Source organism: Gossypium hirsutum, chromosome A07 (genome assembly GCF_007990345.1).
Source record: "Gossypium hirsutum isolate 1008001.06 chromosome A07, Gossypium_hirsutum_v2.1, whole genome shotgun sequence".
Classification (NCBI taxonomy): domain Eukaryota; kingdom Viridiplantae; phylum Streptophyta; class Magnoliopsida; order Malvales; family Malvaceae; genus Gossypium; species Gossypium hirsutum.
This window is the reverse complement of record NC_053430.1, coordinates 11,873,906-11,894,344: the sequence shown is the minus strand read 5'-3', so window position 1 is coordinate 11,894,344 and position 20,439 is coordinate 11,873,906. Positions and strand designations below refer to the sequence as shown.

General features: G+C 33.5%; 5 protein-coding genes across 5 annotated transcripts; 3 read left to right on the top strand and 2 right to left on the bottom strand.

The window, feature by feature from the left end:
* Positions 1 to 4,126, top strand: LOC107936808 (senescence-associated protein AAF, chlorolplastic). Its single transcript, XM_016869575.2, has 13 exons — positions 1 to 209; positions 1,015 to 1,354; positions 1,441 to 1,593; positions 1,709 to 1,782; positions 1,856 to 1,932; positions 2,032 to 2,103; positions 2,196 to 2,264; positions 2,363 to 2,409; positions 2,491 to 2,608; positions 2,698 to 2,766; positions 2,865 to 2,968; positions 3,045 to 3,120; positions 3,752 to 4,126. Exons 1-13 carry the CDS (start codon positions 71 to 73, stop codon positions 3,908 to 3,910), a joined length of 1,497 nt encoding a protein of 498 aa, XP_016725064.2. The 5' UTR covers positions 1 to 70; the 3' UTR covers positions 3,911 to 4,126.
* Positions 4,127 to 5,607: 1,481 nt separating this feature from the next.
* LOC107936810 (HMG-Y-related protein A) lies at positions 5,608 to 7,218 on the top strand. Its single transcript, XM_041117571.1, has 2 exons — positions 5,608 to 5,927; positions 6,405 to 7,218. The coding sequence occupies exons 1-2, from the start codon at positions 5,877 to 5,879 to the stop codon at positions 6,891 to 6,893; spliced, it is 540 nt and encodes a 179-aa protein (XP_040973505.1). The 5' UTR covers positions 5,608 to 5,876; the 3' UTR covers positions 6,894 to 7,218.
* Positions 7,219 to 7,671: 453 nt separating this feature from the next.
* Positions 7,672 to 12,656, bottom strand: LOC107936805 (DNA repair protein RAD4). Its single transcript, XM_016869573.2, has 12 exons — positions 12,508 to 12,656; positions 11,390 to 11,940; positions 11,220 to 11,312; positions 11,037 to 11,129; positions 10,849 to 10,950; positions 10,496 to 10,545; positions 9,599 to 10,348; positions 9,172 to 9,490; positions 8,905 to 9,099; positions 8,648 to 8,797; positions 8,331 to 8,540; positions 7,672 to 8,255 (listed from the first exon to the last, which is right to left on the bottom strand). The coding sequence occupies exons 1-12, from the start codon at positions 12,548 to 12,550 to the stop codon at positions 7,860 to 7,862; spliced, it is 2,952 nt and encodes a 983-aa protein (XP_016725062.2). The 5' UTR covers positions 12,551 to 12,656; the 3' UTR covers positions 7,672 to 7,859.
* A 1,270-nt stretch (positions 12,657 to 13,926) lies between these two features.
* Positions 13,927 to 14,771, top strand: LOC107936801 (psbQ-like protein 3, chloroplastic). Its single transcript, XM_016869568.2, has 2 exons — positions 13,927 to 14,518; positions 14,613 to 14,771. The coding sequence occupies exons 1-2, from the start codon at positions 14,066 to 14,068 to the stop codon at positions 14,706 to 14,708; spliced, it is 549 nt and encodes a 182-aa protein (XP_016725057.1). The 5' UTR covers positions 13,927 to 14,065; the 3' UTR covers positions 14,709 to 14,771.
* A 394-nt stretch (positions 14,772 to 15,165) lies between these two features.
* LOC121232116 (protein TIC 40, chloroplastic) lies at positions 15,166 to 20,388 on the bottom strand. Its single transcript, XM_041117569.1, has 14 exons — positions 20,037 to 20,388; positions 19,843 to 19,957; positions 19,447 to 19,504; positions 19,298 to 19,315; positions 18,531 to 18,801; positions 18,196 to 18,293; positions 18,024 to 18,087; positions 17,007 to 17,085; positions 16,868 to 16,908; positions 16,716 to 16,761; positions 16,480 to 16,574; positions 15,835 to 15,938; positions 15,692 to 15,739; positions 15,166 to 15,518 (listed from the first exon to the last, which is right to left on the bottom strand). The coding sequence occupies exons 1-14, from the start codon at positions 20,350 to 20,352 to the stop codon at positions 15,459 to 15,461; spliced, it is 1,413 nt and encodes a 470-aa protein (XP_040973503.1). The 5' UTR covers positions 20,353 to 20,388; the 3' UTR covers positions 15,166 to 15,458.
* Positions 20,389 to 20,439: the final 51 nt, after the last annotated feature.

The following is a 20,439-nucleotide window of genomic DNA, read 5'->3' as shown; positions in this document are numbered from 1 at the left end:
ACCATAAACAATTTGTCCTTTTCCTTTAAGATCTCACAATAGCTGCAATCGTTGGATCTTTTGGGGCCACATGCTTTACTTGTGGTTACCATTTCATTTCCCAATTCCTTGCCCATTTGCTCATCTCTCTCGCACATTTAAACCCAACTTTTGTGCTTCGCTTGTCTCTCTCTTTGTTTCAGCCTGTGAAAATCAGTTTGTTTCAACAGGTCAGTATTAACCCTTTTTTTTCTTTGTATTATTGGTTTGATTGTTTATTTTTAGTTCATTTTAGTCCATTTATGGCTGTTTTATACTTTTTTTTCTTGGTGGGTTTTCATTGTTTTATAATTTTCTCCCCTTTTTGGTAAAACAGAGTTCATTTTTCCAGTGAATTTGTGGACTTCTCTATGTGTTTGTGTGTTTTTATTGCTTGATGACAATAGTTGGAACTGAATTATTAGAGAATTGAAATTAATTGTTTCTGATCTATTGATTGCTTCATTCAATCTTCGTCTTGAGCTGTTGGGACATTTGCCAAATGATACAATTACAGTATTCCCGGTACAAGTAACATAATGGCCCTAAGAGTGATAGTGTATTTTGTCCCTTCTACTTAAAAAATGACAAATTAGATCAAATAGAAAATTGATTTTTACATGATTGACAGAATAACCAAAAAGTGAAACATGGTGTATCATGTGTATCTTGTATTGACAAACATAGAGCAATTTTTAATAGTAGAAATGGACATAACAGAAGGGATAGTTTACTCTTTAATCGAACAAACATGGATTAATTTGTTCATTTTTTTTTAGTAGAGAAGATAAAATGTAATCTGAGTACTAGTACAGGCGCATTTATGGTACTTTTACCCCCTACTTTTACTAATAGGAAAACATGCATTTAAGCACCTTGAATCTATATCTTCAAGATTATTACAATACCAATGGTGTCAATTGAGCTAATGCTGAATAGACTATTTAAAGATTATTTTTGTGTGGCCTTGATTTAGATTTTGTGTTTTGCCTATAGCTTTGAGCTGTTCAAAGGGTGTTTCATTGGTGGTGGGCTTATTTTCATTGTTGATCCCTTCCATGGCATTTACTTCAAGCAAGGTCCCAAATGGGTCAGTTGTGACTAAGACTATTGGTAACACTAACCATCGTGGTAAAATCTATCCTATAACTCGAGGGTTTGATCATCGGAGACTGAGAAATACAGGTCTTTTGATGGCAAAGTTGAGGTTTCCAAACGAACGTTTGGGAAACATATATGAAAAACCTGGTGGTTTCGGTGTCACTCGAGGATCTTCCCTGATATGCTTGTCCTCAAGAACTCAAAAGTCTGAAACCGATTGCTCGGATGCATCTAGGTAAGATCGTAATTCTCGATGCTTGAACATAGTGATACTTTTTCGAGTTCATCTTAAACTTATTGTATGGTACTGTTTCGAGCCAGTGCACAGATTGCCGAAGGCGAAGTTGGTCATTCAAGCATGCATGGGAGAACTATACATTCAAGTCCCGGCTTGGCTGAAGCTTGTAGATTCGCTTGTAATGATGCAAAATTTGTAAATGAAAGGGCTCGTAACGACATTGTTTTGCTTTCTCGGTATTAAGCAATCCCTAATATCTGTCGAAATAGCTTGCCGTGATAATCATATGTTGGTATAATATTTGTGGTCATTCGGTAGCTTATTGTTGTGCTATTGTCCTGTTTCCTTCAGTGGAATAATGAGGCTGGATGCTCGTGCTCGTCAGGATGTCGCTATTCTCGGGTCAGGATTTCTTAAACTCGATGGTAAGCTCTTAATGAATTAGTGCACGAAATGCATTTAGCTAACATTTTAACCGAGACGGACTATGCTATGTAGCTAGGGCAAGAGAAGATACAGAAAAAATCGACCGAGGTGTGAAGAAAAAGGCCGAACGTCTTCACCATATTGCCACTGTATGTGTATTTAGTTAGTAAATTCCTTTTTCGTGGGATTAAGACAGATATCACAGTATCCTTGGATCTAATGTTGTAAAGAACCTTGTATCTTTTTAGATCTTAAAAGCCAAGGCCGAATCTAGATTGAAAAAGGCCGCTGATAAACATTGGAGTGACGGTGCATTAGAGGTACTTTTCAAATATTGATACATAGTTTTAATGTCTCGAAAAATATAGTATTCCACTTATAGCAATAAAATATATGAGGTGTTTCCATCCAGGCTGATCTGCGCCGTGCCGATTTCCGTGCTAAGCAACGTGCTATGGAGGATGCTCTAATGGCTTTGGAGGTGAGGTTCGATCTTATAGGATTATATCTGAAATCCTGTATTTGCGACAAAGAATGTAATCTATTCTACATTTGTATGCGTTTGTTGGTTGTCTGCAGTTTGTGAAAAACATTCATGACATGATGGTGAGCAAGGTGTACAAATTGTAAGTTCCCTGCATTGAATGATTATTGAGCATTAAAGTGTTAAATTTTGACCCTTTTTTGTTTGTGTATGTCTTATCCAGCCCATTGCGATGGGAAAAAGGTTCACTATCAGCTAATGATTTGATGCTCGAGAAAAACGGGAAGACTCTCGATTTCTTTAATGGTGAAGTGTCTACCGATCGCATTAGTGCTATTCAGGTCCTTTTGTGAATTGCTCTTTCCCCATTGTTTCCTTTACTAGTTGCATTTTCACAACATCGAAAACCATTTATGTTCATGACATATAGGAAGCTTACTGGAGTATAGCATCCGCACTTTCCGAAGCCGATGGAATCGACTACACCGACCCCGAAGAGGTCCAAAACTAAGTATTCGTATTCATATTACTTCGTCTGGTGATTTGAGCAAAGCTTTATTGTTTGTTTATTTACTCGCTCTTTCCTTTCTGGATCAGCTCGAGTTGTTAGTAATGACACTTATAGATCTTGATGCCATGGATGGTAAGAGCAGTGTATCGTTGTTGCAAGAGTGTTCGAGTTCCCCCGATGTCAATACGAGGTACGCCCTTATAATTTTTTATTTAGGGAATGTTTCCCATGTTATGTAATCTTCTTCACCTTTCGTATTGGTGCAGACAAGCATTGGCTAATGCACTAGCAGCGGCTCCGTCTATGTGGACACTCGGAAACGCCGGCATGGGCGCATTACAGGTACCTTTGGTTTATTTTTTAAAGGGTAAATTACACTAGTAATTAGGCAACTATCAGTAAATTTCATTTTTAGTTACCCAACAATGAAAAGTTAGTCACTCCACTAGTCACTCCACTATTCAATTTTTTCTTTTCTTGTTACCAGCCTGCCAATGGTAGCAGCTTTTAAAATTAACATAATAGTAACTTTACCCCACAACATTTATACATTGTGTCAATTTAATCTTGATTTTTAAAAAAATCTAAACATTTACATGTTTTGTATAATTTGATCTTTTTGCGGTTTTGCTTTATTTTGTGACCCTTTCACCTGAAAAGGTAAAAAAACAAAATTATCAACTAAATTTGATTGAATATATAAAAAAATGGAAACAACCAAAAATCTAATATGATAATTTTCCTATTGTTTTCATTCTTTTAAAATTAACCCTCAATATTACAAAGAAAAACAAAAATATAAAAAGAAAATCGAATTACACAATCTGGAAATGTTGAAAGTTTAATTTTTTTTAAAATTAAGACTAAATTGATATAATTTGTAAATATTGAGGGATTAAAGTTGTTATTATATCAATTTTAAAAGTTGTCCCAAAAAACAAAATTGTTAATGTTTTCTTCTTCTTCGATGTAGAGGCTGGCAGAAGACGACAACCCGGCGATTGCGGCGGCAGCATCTAAAGCGATTTACGAACTAAAGAAACAATGGGAAATAGAAGAAGGGGATAGCTGGAGGTTTATGATGAATATGAAGCCATCGGAGGACATAGATGGAGATGATGAAGATAACTAATTAAGAAGAAATAATTTTAAAAAGAAAGTGGAAATTCATACTGTAGATATCTACACATACGGTTTTTAACTGGTTGCAGGCAAGTGATGGATCCATATGATGTTTGATGTTAGATTTCCTTACTTCCTGAAGAAGTAAAAACCATTAGAATTTGTGTTGTAGTTTATGTAAGAACAGACTTCTTTTTCTTAATGGAAATCTTATTTTTCTGCGTTATATTGAAGTTCGATTAAACTTAAAGTTGAGTTTGTCGGATTTCTGAATAAGGTAATGCTCTTCCCCCAAGAGTTGAATTGGAGAGCTTATAAAGATCCTGCTATGTAAAGGTATTGAGGTTGTAATTGAGTCAGTAATATGAAGTTAAGAGGACTACCTAGAAATTTAGGGCTTGTGAATCCGATTTCTACTTTTAAGTTTTGAGTTCAATTAAGTTTAATTATTAATTTTCATATTTAATTTTGAAATTTTGGTTTCAAAATATATATTAAAGATAAAAGGCTTGATAAGTTTGAGAGCCGTTCAAATCGAGTATTATTAAATTTAAATTTGGTTCAAACGAAAGCTTAAGCTACTTGAGTTTAAATTCAACTTCATATTATTAATTCGAGCTCGATTTTTTTTAGTTTAATTTAAATAATTTGTGAGTATCGATGTCTCATTTGTACATATGATTAATTATTATCACTTAAAAATCTCTCATTTTAATGATTTTTTTTCAAATTTAATTTCAAACCTAAAATTTTTATTCTAAGATAAAATGTGGTAGGAAAAAGTCATTGATATATTCTTAAATTACATTTAATTCATAATCAAAGTAGAAGATTTCAAAATCACATATTTGGCTATAATTTTATTACTCAATAAATATAGATTCAAATCTCCTTTTTATTATTATTTTTCCTTTAATTCAATCTAAAAAGAATAAATTTTAATGACATTTAATTAATCTATCGTATTATATTTCATAACTTGTAATCAATCATATGATAAAATATATAAATTGTTAAATGTATTAAATACTATATTATTTTCATATTCATTATCTTATTTATAATCTTTCTATTTTTGGATATGGGACCACAATTTTCTTTTTCCCCCAAAAAATCACTATCTCTTTTCTAATTTCTAATTATATTTTTTTTCCATTTAATTTCACTCCAACTAGTGTTTATTTCGAAGATTAAAAATATTTTAATTTAAAATTAAATAATTAAACTTTCGAAGATAAAAATATTACAGAAGCTTTTGTACTAAAAGTTAAATTACATTTTGCTTTCTTTACTTAAAAATAAGTAATGTAGTTTATGTATGCCAGATCAAAGAAAAATTTTATTTATTTGTACAATTAAAAACTATTGTGACTAACATAATAACTATACAATAACACATGATGTATCATATGTACATTATACTGAAGTATAAGAATCAGCTCTTTAATAATAGAAAACTAAAAATAAATAATTTTTTTAATAAAATAATTTATTTATTTTTTAATTTAATTTACAGAAATTAATTTATTTATTTTTTAAATAAAAGATATAAAATACAATTTAACTAATAATCCAGAACTTTCACAATATTTTTCCCAAACTTTTTTAACTTAAAACCCAAACCAATTTTAGAATTTTTTTCATTTTTTTCCCTCCACTTTGTTGTTAAAAATATTAAAAACCATACTTGCAAAACGACATCATTTTAAACCGTTCGATCATCATCTATCAAACAAATCCTATCCGTTCATTTCTTTCCAAAAATAAAAAATTACAACTTTACTTAATTTATTTTGGCAAAGTGATGAAAGAGTAGTAAAGCTTAAATCTTTATCTTTATTTTCTGTTCTCTCTGAAAAATTTCTAAAATTTTGAAGCTTCGTTGAAGGAATTATCGTCTTTTTTTTTTTCCCTTTTCTTCTTTGATTTTTTTTTGGGGTTTTTTGAGGTGCAAATTGCAAAAGCAGGCAAAATTAATGGCTACTGAAGAGGTCAATAAGCCTCCTTCACTTCCTTCATACCCACAGGTACATTCATCTACTCTCACTCAACAGTTTTTTATATTTTGTTTCTTAAATTTTTAACCATGATAAAAAATTTATCTTTAATTTTCGTTTTTAGTGTTTTTTTTTTTAAATTTGATGAAAGTTTACTCTTTTTTTTAAAGAAAAATGAAAGAAACCCGTTTTTATACAACCGCCAAAATTGTTAGATTTTGATCAATTTTGGTCCTTATTTGTTCTTCTTTTACTAACTTTAGATTACTATACTTTTCTTTTTTGTTTATAAACTGTCATATTTAATATATATTCATTTTCTTTGCATGAATTTCTTCGTTTTTCACTGATTATTTTTCTGATTTCTTGTGTTAAAAAAATGGGTTTTGTTGTGTTTTTTTTTAATTTGTAGTTTTACTTTGAAATTTTGATTTTTTTTTAGCACAAAATGGTGAGCTTTGTATCTTAAAACTGATATAAATCTTAATGTATTTTTTGTTCATGCAGCTGATTATGAACGCCATCGAAGCATTGAACGACAAGAATGGTTCTAACAAGACATCAATATCCAAATACATTGAATCCAAGTATGGAGATTTGCCTGCTGGTCACACTACTCTCCTTTCACACCACCTTAATCGTATGAAACAAACAGGGGAACTTGTCTTCTTGAAAAACAATTACATGAAAGCTGACCCTAATGCACCACCTAAACGTGGTCGTGGTAGACCACCTAAACCCAAGGTTCCATTACCACCAGGTGTGGTTTTAACCCCTGCTAGGCCTAGAGGTCGACCTCCAAAAGACCCCAATGCTCCCATTACTTCTTCAAAACCGGGGACTGGGAAACCACGCGGTAGGCCACGGAAAATGGCTCGACCTGAAGGTGGAATAACCGGGAATTCAACGTTATTGTCGACCGGTTCCGGAAGGCCTCGGGGTCGTCCTCCTAAGGTGAAGACTTCACCATTGACTGAAGTGAGTGTTGGACATTAAGAAGAGTGTGTTTTTATGAGTGGTGCTTACTGTTTGACTATGTAGAACTTTGCATGGTGCTTGTTTAGCTTTGTCTATTGTGTGTGTGTGTGTTGTAGGATTAATTGTAGTTTGTTCCACTTGTTATTGAGGATGATGATGATGATGATGATGATGATGTGATGATTAGTGTTTAATGATGATTAGTGTTGTTGGGTTGTTTCAACTTTTGTCTTCGAAACCTTGTACATGTTGGCTTTTGACCGAAGTCCTGGTCTTGGTTTATTGATCCTGTTATGTCTGGTCGTCTTTGTCAATAAAGAGCAAGAACATCCTTTTTGGCCCACATTCCATTGATTAGTAACAATCACTGATTGTGAGTGATCTTTTATTTCATTTGGGTCAAAATTTCAAACTGATCATACTAGGTATCTATGGTAAGGTATACTGTCACAAATATTCCAAACTTCATGTTGAAAAACGGATGCAAGTAAAAAATAGATATTTCATCCATTTTTTACAAAATAATCGGTTCAAAATTTTATTTATTTTAATGTTAAAAATTGACGTGATTGACAAAATAATCAGATAGTTGCATTTGTGTGTTTCATTCCAACACATGAGATTGATTTTTAATAGTAAAAATTAATTTTTAATAGTAAAAATTGATGAAATTTTTAATAAAATTAGATTGTTCTTAAATTTGGGATTGATTTGTCTATTTTTTAATAGAAAAAATAAAATATAATTTAACTTTTCGTATAGGGTCTTTCATGATACTTTTACTATACCTTAATCCTACCAAAACCTTGCATGATTTATTTACAACAGCTTAGCTAAAGGAAACAATTAAAGTTTTCAATCTGGTATTTCTAATTTCTACATTCAAAGTACATAATTGGCCCGGTATAAGAAAGTGATACCGGGTTTTTTAAGGTTGTCAAAATAGGGAGCTTCCCGGTCGACTTGTATGTGAAAACCAACATGCTATAATTCTTCCACTTGGATAGAAAATCCACACTCGCATCGCTTGGTTCGGATTGAGTTCTCTGGGTCGAAACTTTCGTTTTTGGTTAAAAAGACATGTTCGTGGCCTACCTCTAGTGCTACCAATGAAGTGGTATGCGTGGTATCTTGGTTATTTGCTTTCCGATGGGCTGTAGGTTGTTTACTGTCCTTGCTGCTTTGAACTGGAGTTTTGGTCTCAATATTTTTATCTTGGATGTTTCCGGATGGTTGTGATGACGAACTGTCTCGGTAATAGCTGTTCAACTTTTGTCTGGTTATGACGGATGAGAGAAGTTGATACCATCTTGAGATAGCTTGTGCTTCGGTTCGTTTCTTCTCTACGGCTGCTCTTCTTTCTTCTTCTTCGGCATAGGCCTAAGAGAAAAAGGGAGCAAGCAGAACTTTTAGTTGGGGATCGAGTTTGGAATTTAGCAAGTTCGATGTGGTTACCTCTAATATTGCATCCTTGAACTCTGTACAGACCACGATTCCATCATAGACGGGAACAGCACGACCATTTCTAAACTCAAAACCAACCATAGCCGGTGCATAATCAATTTCCAGCCTCTTGGCAACAACAAATACCCTTGGCAATCTTAAATGAACAGTCCCTGGTGGAAGGCACTTCTCGGACCATACATCAACTTGTCCATGCTCGTTCTAGAATCAAACAACAAGATCCATTGTTAGAACAAGAGGAAAGCTTCACGTTACGTATCCAAGCACCCTAGAAAACCGATCACGGAAATATAGCAGTTAGCAATCACCTTTGGCACAATTCCATTAACAGCACGAGGGAGAAGCAGTGGCTCGAGCTGCCACTTCCCGTAAAGTTCAATAGTTTCTTTAGAATCAATTTCATCACAAACATCTTCGGAAACTTGAACTTTCTTTAGTTTTGAAGATTGTTCCAATACCTGAGGACAATCAATTGCGAATCGTGATTTATTCAGATTTAACTGAAATAACAAAATTAAACTATCGGAAAGTTTACGTAGGGGCAGTTACAACCATAGATTCAGACCTTTATGGGAGTCTCGGTGCCTTTGATCTGCAGTCCTTCGCGCAACCATCTTTCTCGTGTCTTGAGAGTTTGCACACAAGAGCGAGGATATACCGGATGACCAGAGCAGAAACCAAGAATTGGACCTTTTGGATGTAGAATCTGATACTTTGTAAGCCACCTTTCAAGTGCATACAATGCATGGTTTTTATAGGCCTGTAAAAATCGGACAAAAGTTAAAAAAGAAAGATCAAGAATTGCATTGATTGGACCAACTGATCACTATACCTGCTGATTAGTAGGAAGGGGCTCAGTTAATGCCCGAGTTTCCAGTTCCATATCTTCAAGAGAGTTCCTGGTGGCAACGAAAGAGTCCTTCACAGAAGATTCAACTTCGATCTTACTACCATACTCTTTGGAAGCTTCTTGACCTGACTTCTCGGGTAAGATAACATGGTTCAAACTACTATTTTCACCTGGATGTTCAGATACTTTAATTGTACCCCCCGTTCCTCCTGACTCTAACTGCCTCAAAGGTGCTAATACGGAATCCCACCAAGTTGAATTAACTCGTTTCGGTGCTATTTTGTACCACTTCATGCAATACCTATACGATAAATGCATCATAAGAATGTTCAAAACTGGATCTCTTAAAAATGTCACATACATCATACGAATGTTAAAAACAAACACGTGATCGACAAAGAATTGAAACCTGCGGGTCACATCTTTAGCACCATGACCTGCAAAAGCAACTACATATCTCAACAATGTTTTGCATGCAGCAGCTGCGTCTTCTACTTTCTGTTCTCCATCTATAATCGCATTCACAGCATCGACATGCACCCATTTCCCGGTCAAGTTCTCTCCATCACAGTACACTTCTGCCCAAAACAATGGTGATCCTACTTTTCTTGACCCAAGTGCAGTAGAAAATCCTTGGGAACAAGAAGCAGATTCTACTCTTTCGATCCTTTTCCATCTTTTCGTAGGAATAGATGCTTCTAATGAGTTATTACCATTGGATGAGTCATGAATGTTTTCATGAGTCTCAACACTAGTAGCAGAAATAGCCATTGCCAACTGCATCTCAAACTCGAGATCCCCTTTCCTCTTCAACCCTTGAGAATTTTTAGGAACACATTGTTGAGATGTATCCAGTTGCACCTGACAGGTTGATTTTCCATCAGTTGATTCATTAACAGAAGTAGAGCCCCTGGATTGAGCAATGTTGCTCGTTGAGCAGCCACCTTTACTTTTGTGTGAACTTTTGCCATAATCATCTTTCTCGTTGCATGGGGATGTTTGAAATGGAGATGGAGCAATAGAAGCTCTTTTCAGGTTATCCACCATTAGTGTTGAAGTACTGAATATCCCTCCACTCACTCTTTCTGCCGCTTGGTTTGAAGGTTCATATTTATCAGCCTCGGGTTTTAAGGAGGCAACGTCCAAAATGGACACAAACCTGAAAAGAGTTCGGACGAAAAAAAACCATCACTTGAAACAACTTTACAAATGACTGCACGACAACTTGGAAGAGAGAACACCATCTAAGACCAAACAGACGCATTTGAGCTAAATAAAACAACAAAGTTTGATAGTGACATCATACCGTGCCGTAAACTTCAAAGCTCTAAATAATGCCACCGATAAAGCTGCAATCTACAAGAAAACAACCTGTGAGTACTAGTCAACATAGCTCACGTAAGGGTCACTTATGTGACATGTAGCACATAGATTTATCATAAATTGACCAGTCGTATCTCCAGAAACAAAGTTAATATCACCAGGCAATTCGGTTCCATCATACATAAATTAAATGAGACACTATAACATACAACAAAACCAACAAGATCCCCAGATAGGTAACTCTTTATCCACACTTTCTTACCTACAATGACAAATAATAAAGAAATTCAACCCATGTCATCTCATGGATTATAGTACAAGATATCATGAAACTACCTCTTCTGGAGTTCCCTCATGAGTTTCAAGAGCTGTAGCCAAAGCAGTACGAAATGATCTTTCCGCACGAGCTAAGTTTCTCACATGAAAGTTATCATGGAACTGCAAGTTTTATATCAGTCTCAACTAAATCACATAAATAGCTAATTACATAAGTAATCTCTAGACACAACTCAAAATACACGTACCCAAGCAACAAGAGGAGTCAAAGCGTTTGCAGTGATATTCGAGACTTCCGATATCTTCAGTAAGTGTGTAGGTAGAAGAGAAAGTAAAGAAGCCTGTAAAGGTGATCAGATATTTTTAGAAATAGTAATCTGTTACGCACACAATCGTCTCGGGGGCATAATACAAGACATAGAAAAATCAACCTGAATAAGAGAATCATCGCAGGCATTGTCTATTAATCTGCCCCTCGCAAGTAAACAAAGCAAATGAACCTTATGGACAAATTCAGCCAATTCCTATAAGGAAAAGCAGAAATATTTTGAGTTCAAAGAGAACCGTCATCTAATAAGTCATTACAAGAAACGTAATTCACCTTGTCTTCAGCAGAGGCTCGACGAACAGGCTTCCGTCCTCCAGTTGAACCTGATGGCTCATCAAATTCAATAGTTAACCCCTTCATCCGTTCATTTGGAGAACGGTCTACAGGATCTGGTTTAAGAATCGGACCATCTTCCCAATCTGAATCATTCATTTCTTCACTATCATCGAGAAGAGTATCTTTATGACAATCATCACCCGGTGAAGCATTGTGTGCATCCATTGAATGTACAACTTCTTGTTCCTTTGCTTGAGAATTTTCTATGGCTTCTCTATGACAATCTTCAACCATTGAAGCATTGCACACATCCATTGAATGTACAACTTCTTGTTCCTTTGCTTGAGAATTTTCTATGGCATCTCTATGACAACCTTCAACCGTTGAAGCATTGCACACATCCATTGTATGTACAACTTCTTGTTCATTTGTTTTTGGATCGTTTTCCAGGGAAAATCCATCTTGTTCCTTCTTCCCCGAAGAGCTGAGTCTACTGGATCGTCTTAGAAGTTTGTTCACTCCCTCCTGTGATTTCCTAGCAAGTGTTCCTATATTCAAAAACTCTTCTTTAGTTTCCATCAACCCTCTACGACCCAAAATAAACATAGACATACACATTTACATACTCATACATATAATTGAACAAACCAGCATCATGAATTGACTGATTCACATGCAGCCTTCCTTTTAATAAAACTCACTACAAATGTATCAAATGATAACACTCATTAAGCTCAAAAATTCTAATTTCCCAATATTTTTATTGACAAACTAGCACCAGAAATAAACAGCTAATAATAAATAAATTAAACTAAAAGGTCCCTAATTTTCTTTTCCAATCACCATTAACATTTCAATACATCTAAATTCTCTACCTTTCCTAAATAACAGTAGAATTTAAAAAAAAGCTTTAAATTCAGTTACCTCCCTACAAAAGTAAACCCATTTTCCATCTTAATTTGTATAACAACATGAAACATTCTATGATAACCAAAAGATGGGTCTTTTATTAAAAAAAATTGTGAAATCTAACAAATACCCAAATAAATGAACATAAGAAGCTTGAAATTTTTATATAAATAAAATTGAAAAAGAAAAAAAGAAGAAATTTTTACCAGAATATTGGGTTTGGCTTTTAGACTTGTCTCTGTTTCTCATTTTTTTTCTTGTATTGAGAATTTAAAAAGAAAAAAAGAAAAAAAAACGGAAGAGAATAGAGAAAAGAGGAGTCCCGCGAAAAAACCTGTCGACAGGGTTTTGTGTTTTTTTTGGGGGGGGGGTGGGGTGGATTTGGGTGATATGCTACGTGCAGGTGTATCTACTGTACTATACGGACGCAATTAGACGAATCAGATTGAAAATCGGTTCCGCTCGATAAATCTCACCTCACTTAATCCGAATTAAGTTTAAGTAAATGAATTTAAATTAATTTATTTGTAAAAAAATTATTTAAATTTAATTATAAAAATATGGGGAGATTTATTTATAGGTGTAAAAATTAAAATAATTTTACACATTTCTGTAATTATTTATATGATTGTCATGTAAATTTTTAAACCAATTCGATATCTCTATTATATGAATATTGAATTAAATACTTCATATATTATTATATATTTAACTATTGAAATTTTTTACATAAAATTAAATGGTTAGAAATTTAAAATTTACATTAAATTTGACATACATCATTTATATAAATAGACCATAAAATATAACGATTAAATTATTAAAATATTAATTATATAAATAATTACAAAACTGTTTAAAACTATCCCCTCCCCTACAACTATTATTATTTTTTTATTATTTTTAAAATATTAAAATCAATTATTTGTCTCAATTTAACCAGAACATAATTATTAAACCAAATGCCTCTAAACTATTATTCAGATTTTAAATTTCAAAAAAAAAAGTTTAATTGAATTTTTAAAGTACGAATGCTATATATCTATTAGGGTCCTTGTATTAGCTAATTCCTCGTTTAGGTTCTTCTATCATCTATTTCTTTTCCAAGGCATCAAAATTAAGCAAATTTACATAATTTGTTTTTAACTTTAACTCATGTGATCTAAATATACTCCAACCTAAATTTGAGTTCGCATTTAATTCTCGAGCTAATGATAAAGCTATTGAAATGATATGATCCAATTGATACTATATAAATACTTTTTGAAGTCTGGATAATATTATTTAAGGATGTTTGTTGAAATTAATTCATATACGCGTTAAACTTCTAAAAATAAAATAGTTAACTACATCCACGGTCATTAAATTAAATTATTAATAAGTTTAAATTCTGCTCACTCAATTTAAAAAAATTACAAAATGTTCAATAAATTATTCGAGAGTTTTTATTTAAATAACTAGACTTTTAAATTTTTTTTAAATGATTATACAGTGATCATCTTATAACTTTTTAAAATTAAGTAATCAAAATATAATCTTACTAATAATTTAATGACCTCAAATGCAATTTACCCAAAAACAAAAGCATGAAAGGATAAGAGAGTCACCTCCACCGTCTTCCCTACAACTATTGCTTCTTCCTATTTCACTTTTCCCCATTTTTGCCTTTACAAATCCATAACTTAAAGCTCTCATCTGCAAATATATATACATATATATATGTATGTACATTTATGTATATATTTGCAGGTATAGTTTGAAGAAATGATAGCATTAAGACCAGTTCTAGTTCCATACACTTCACAAACCTTACTCACCAGCCATGGAAAACCCACCCTGATGATGAAACAAAGCAATGAAATGTCTGAAAAAAAGCTTGTCTACAAGAACAGAAGGGTTGGAATCTTGGTCATAACAACAATGGCTGCTTCTTTTTCTTCTTCTTTAAATAATATTGCTTGTGGACTTGACTTAAGAATGGTGGCACCAGACCAAACAATTGAAGAAGCAAAAAATGGGATTCAAAATCATGCAAAGGGTTTATTACAAGTGAAGGATTTGATTGAATTAAAAGCATGGCGTGAAGCTCAAAAGGAATTAAGGAAGAGTTCGTCATTGTTGAAACAAGATATTTATACTATTATTCAAGCGAAACCTGGAAATCAAAGGCAAAATCTTAGGAAATTGTATTTTAATCTTTTTAATAGTGTTAGTAAGGTAAAATTGTGTTTTTTCCCATTGTAAATCTTCTTTTTTTCCTATTTTAATCCTTTTGATTTTGATTTTGATAAGTTTTTTTAAAATTTTGCAGTTGGATTATGCAGCAAGGGATGAAGATGAACCTAAAGTTTTGCAGTGTTACGATAAGATTGTTTTGGCTCTCAATGAAATTTTGTCAGAACTATGATCAAGTTTAGGTTAAATTCTGTTATTAGTCCCTCTTCTTTAATTTGATCAATTTTAATCATTATACCTCTAGAGTTAGTCAATTTTAATACATGTACTTTTTCAAATTTTGAAACCTTAATTTTAACCTAAATGGTAATATCTAAATCTGCTTGGTTAAATTCGATTACTAATCCTATACTATCCATACAATTATAGAAATGATCATTAATTGTATTTTTACTGAACATAATGTGAAAAATAACACACATAAAATTTTGAAAATAACCGAGCTTAACTTAATTAATTACTAAAATTTTAAGGCTTAAAAAGTACAGAATTAAAGTAAAAAGATTATATTCAAATTTTAAACTTTTGAAAGCATTTTAGTGTTTTTTATAATTTAAGCTTATTTCATGTTCGTGAGGATGCAATTATCTTTAAATGATAATATCCTATAAGGCAATGTGCTAGCTATATGTAGAAACTAACTTTATTTATGAAGGGCAACATGTACAGTTCTTTTTCTGTATAAGCCCAGTTGTGAATGTAAACATTCAACTACAACTACAGGTAATCAAAACTGATAAATTACAGTAAAGGGTCAATAATCAGAACAACCCCATTCGATATTTGTTCCTTCTAAAACTAAAATACGATCTACGTTCGGCCTTGGACTCCTCCTATACCCTAGGATCTGATCACCTCGACCATCTGAAATATAATGTGCACATTATGCTCCGGAAATAGTAACTTCGATGAACAACAGAAATCAAGGTGGCCCTGTCACTCCAGGGAAGAGTTCCGATATTTTGTTGAATACATCCATAACCTGAAATACGTAAACATATCTTATAAAACGAATTATATCGAGAGATACAATCAAGAACCAGAAAATGGCAGCAAAAACTAAATAATAATATGGAATTTTTGCAATGCTCAAATTAATTGGAACTTCTTATAAACATGGACAACATAAAATGCGACTAAAAAGGCCTAGATTACCTCCTTGTCATTTTGGTATTTTGCAATGCTCAGTGGGTTTTGTGAACACTATAAAAGCAGCAAATGGAAAAGACGTTAATTCTAACGAAATGCCATTGACCAAGATTATTAACAATTCATCAATAATAAACCAGATAACATACATCCATGATAGCTGCTTGAACTCTAGGATTTTGAAATGCCATAGCAACTTCAGGATTGGCCATGATTTTGGATATTACTTCTTCAGGTGTAAGGCCAATCTGGTCTGAAAATTGGAAAGGAAGAGATTAAAACTTCTATTCAAGAAATAGATCATATTCGAGCATGACAGAATTTGAGCATCTAATAACAGTGAAACTACCATGGAGGCCCCTGTATTAAGAGTCAGATTATATTTTGTCCCCTCTATTCAAAAAATGGGCAAATTAATCTCTGTAGGTTAGATCAAAGAAAAAACTCGTCCTTCTATTAAAAATTTCATCCATTTGTAATGTTCAAAAAACTGATCATTGCACGTCAGCATGAGGTACACATAACCCGTCACGTATCACAATTTTTAACAGTACAAATGGATGGAACTTTTAACAGAAAAAACCAATTTGCTTTTTGAATTAACGTAAAAGAACTAATTTGCCCAGTTTTTGGGCAAGAGCAAAATACAACCTAACTCCTAGTATGGGTCTCTATGGTACTTTTACCTCTAATAACTATATATATCTCACATATAAAGAATAGAAAAAGTTAAATCATATGCCGAGCAATTAATACATTATCTCGAGCATTTGAACAGTAAATGGTTCACTTACCGAATTGCTGCTTCACCTCAGGACTGTTGAGATCAAAGTTTTTCAAGGAATCCATCATCCTATTGTCCCATTCGGAACTTCCACCCATATTATTTCTAATTTAAAAAAAAAAAAAAATCAGACATGCATATAAGCATGTGAACGGATTCTTTTGGAGGCAATTCTTGTAACTCTAAATCAAGAGAAAGACAAGCTGATAAAAAATAATCAAATGCAGAAGTCGGAACAAAGCTTACAGCATGTCTTGCAGTTGTTGACGGTACTGAGGATTTTGTAGCATCCCTGCAAAAGATATGCGTAACAGAAAGACAATTGATACGTACATACTAAAAATCTATCCCTTAATATAATAAGCATACAAGCACCAAATCCATTAGCATGGACTTACATTTAAATGTCTCAGGGTTCCTCATTTCTTCGGGCAAATATCTGTATATGAATAAATAAATGATTATATTTCCTTAAGAGTAATAAATAGCACAGGTTGCAATAAAAAAAAATTGTCGAGGAAAAGAAGCTTATATTACGGATAAACCATCTTCTGCACCGTTGGATCTTCCAACATTTTCTCTAAAGCATCCACAGATAAACCCGGACCTGCTTTTCCTGCAAATGTAACAAAATGCTTTATTAAATATTACGGAGAGAGTACAAAGAAACTAGAAAGCACTCCCAAAATATGCACATGCATTATTAAATTATATGCATAACGCAATCAAGTAGCTTTAAGCAGTTACTTAAATCCTACACTGCTCGGTGCCTCCTATTAATGTTTCTTTTATTTTATCATACATAGCATAACTCAATTGATTTTATCCCCCATTGTTATAAAATTTATTGATCTGTAACATGTTGAGAAAACACATTTTTCCCTTTATGCTCAAGTCATTATGTTATTACTTATTACCTCCATAGTCCTAGTAAAATTTTTAGAAATGGTTAAATAACTGTTTGGGGCCCGAACTTGGCAACTATTCTCATATTGGGACCTGAGCTCTTTTTTTTGAGTCCAAGGAAGGCCCTAAACTCGGCAATTGTTCCCACATTGGGGCTTAAACTTTTTTTGTCCAATTTAGTCCTTGAACATGGCAATTGTTTCAAAATTGGGGCCTGAACTTGACAATTGTTCTCACATTGGAACTTACACTTTAGGGTTTTCAAGGAAACATCAAGGACTAACTTGGACAAATAAAAGTTCAAGCCCCAATGTGAAAATAATTGCCAAGTTCAAGGTCTAACTTGGGCAAAAAGAGTTCAGGCCCCAATGTGAAAACAATTGCCAAGTTTAGGGCCTAATTTGGACAAAAAAACAAGTCCACACCCCAAAATGAAAATAGTTGCCAAGTTTAAGCCCCAAAAAGTGATTTAACCCTTCTAGAAAATGGGAAAACAACAAGAGATAAAAGTGTTGTGATTAACCCATAAATCTCCCTGTTTTTCATCCTTCCCTATAGACAGTTATTACAACGACTACAAACCAAAATGCATCACACTTTCGTTTCAAATTATCATTTGATCAGAGTTACAATTGGCTCTTTACATACCAGTTGACTGATAACCACCAAAAGCACTGGCATCCTGCTTTGATGCAGTTCCATTATCAGAGACCTTCAGACATCATTCAAAATTTTAATTTTCCACAATAGATGCTTTGAAATTAAAGAAATTAATCAAAACTAGGACAGTCTCATAGCAAGAGCTTAATAAAAAACTTACATCCTTGGGAATTTGAGCATTGTTTGATGAACTTGTCTCAGCCACATCTTCAAACGCACTCTTCTGCACAGTTTCTTCTGGAGAAACATCTACAAAAGCTGCAAATAGAACTTTGAATCAGTCTCGAAACAATCTCAAGAAAAACATTAGCAATTAGAATGAATTGGGTGGTTTATTTGAAGTAGAAAATTTCGTTGATACTAGACTTCAGTTTTGTTAGTTTTATAATTGTTTCATGTACATGAATGGACCATATAATGTTCCATTTTACCGCAAAAAGGGAAGAGTTGCACATCATACAATATCACGTGGCAACAATAAAAGTTCTATTTTACCATATTTCTTTGGTTCTGCTTTTTCTGTTTCACTTTTTCCTTTGGTTGATGGATCAATCACTGGGGCTGCTTCAACTTTTGTTGCAGGTACATCAACCGTAACGCTATTTTTTTGAGAAGAAGATGGAGAAGGGGACGTGACAGGTCCTGGTGACGGAGGTGTTGGAAAAGGAAACGGGGATCCCGAAGGAAAAGCAGCATTGGCAAATTGGTTATTTTGTGTATTCATTTGGCCCATCATAGTTTTGAAAGCTTGCTGCATTGCATATTTCTGAATAACCGAAAGTTAGATATCATAAATCAATGAATAAAAGAGCTATTCAACAACCTGCCTCATTGAGTGCCAAAGTTTAAGCCATTTTCATCATCTTAAGCACATAAAGAGATATCAAGGCACGACTTAGTAACAACTCGAAGGCCATGAAAGAGATATGTAGCAAACCGTGATAGGCTCTCATTATATTTATGACAGCCAAGAAACTTACTATAGCACAAAATTTATGTATCACGCCATTAAAGGGCTCTTAGAGTCGAGCCATAACACAAAAGTTAAGTCACAACTTATACAACTAGCTCTTTACTTACTGGATTGTATTCTACATCTTGAATCCATAATTTAAAAACAACTTTGTTCTCGACAACAACCACCATGCCAATTTTCATTGCTTCATACGCAATTATACTTCCAAAACTATAACATAAGACTTGATTATACAACTTATAGGCAAAACGATACAACCATACCTCATATGAGAAAAAACCCTCACCTTTAAGCTTGAAGCTACCTGTCATTTCAATTAACTTCATTATGATATATACAAAAGAAAAGCGCGAGCACACACACACATTTCCATTATTAATAAAATAACATTAAAAGAACCACTAGGAAAAGGGGAAAAAAAGGTATTATGCTCACCCATGTAAAGAGTGCTGAGAGCCCAACACCTACTCCAATCCAGAAAAGCGGCGACCCTCTGTGAAATACAAACATTATGTTCACAAAACATAAACACTCCCGCAAATATATTTGACTTATCATTACTTTCTCTTAGCTTTCAAGTACAAGTAAATAAATTATCATTATTTCAATAAAAATTAGTTTGATTGTTAAAGTTTGATATAAATTCAAATACGGTAGTTTCATATACGAGAAAAACAATATAGCATTCCATTATCCATGAAAATGATTAAAAATGGATAAATGACTAAAATGAAACAAACAATCCTCATAAAGACTACTACTTTTTTAATTCCAAAATGAAAAGTACATTTTTTTTTCCATTTTCAAAAGCAGAAATTAACAAAAATTTACATTTGAGAGGACGGCGGTGGCACAGTTGGATAAGGGTTAACTCCAACTGATGAAGTTTGTTGATTACTTGAAGAAGAAATGCTCGCAAACCTTTCGTCTATAGATTTTCTGAAAACTGCATTAACCCCCAAAAAAGGATCAAATTTTTACCATAAGAAAAAAAAACAAAAAAAGAGGGAAAAATAGAAAAATACCAATTTGGTGAAGACTTCGTGGAGGAGTAGAGTGGGTGGAGCTGGAGATTCGGGAACGGCGAGGGGTAACCTTGGAAGATGGAAAAGTGAAGATTTTGGTAGGGGTTTTCAGAGTGTTATTGTACGGTAAAAGATTAAGCTTTGGAGGTGAAGAAGACGATGAAACTAATGCCATGTTCATATTTTCCATTGAATTTAACAAAATCCCAATTGAAATAAATGGGAGCTGAAGAGTGTGAGGAGAGTGAGAAAGATTGGGGGGGGGAGACACAATGGGATAAACGACGCCGGAAGATGTTATATGTTTGACATTCATACCCTAAACTAAAATTTTGTTACTTTAGGTGGTGTTTGTTTGTTTGGATAACTTGTCTCCACTTGGGATCTTGCTATCCCCAACGCC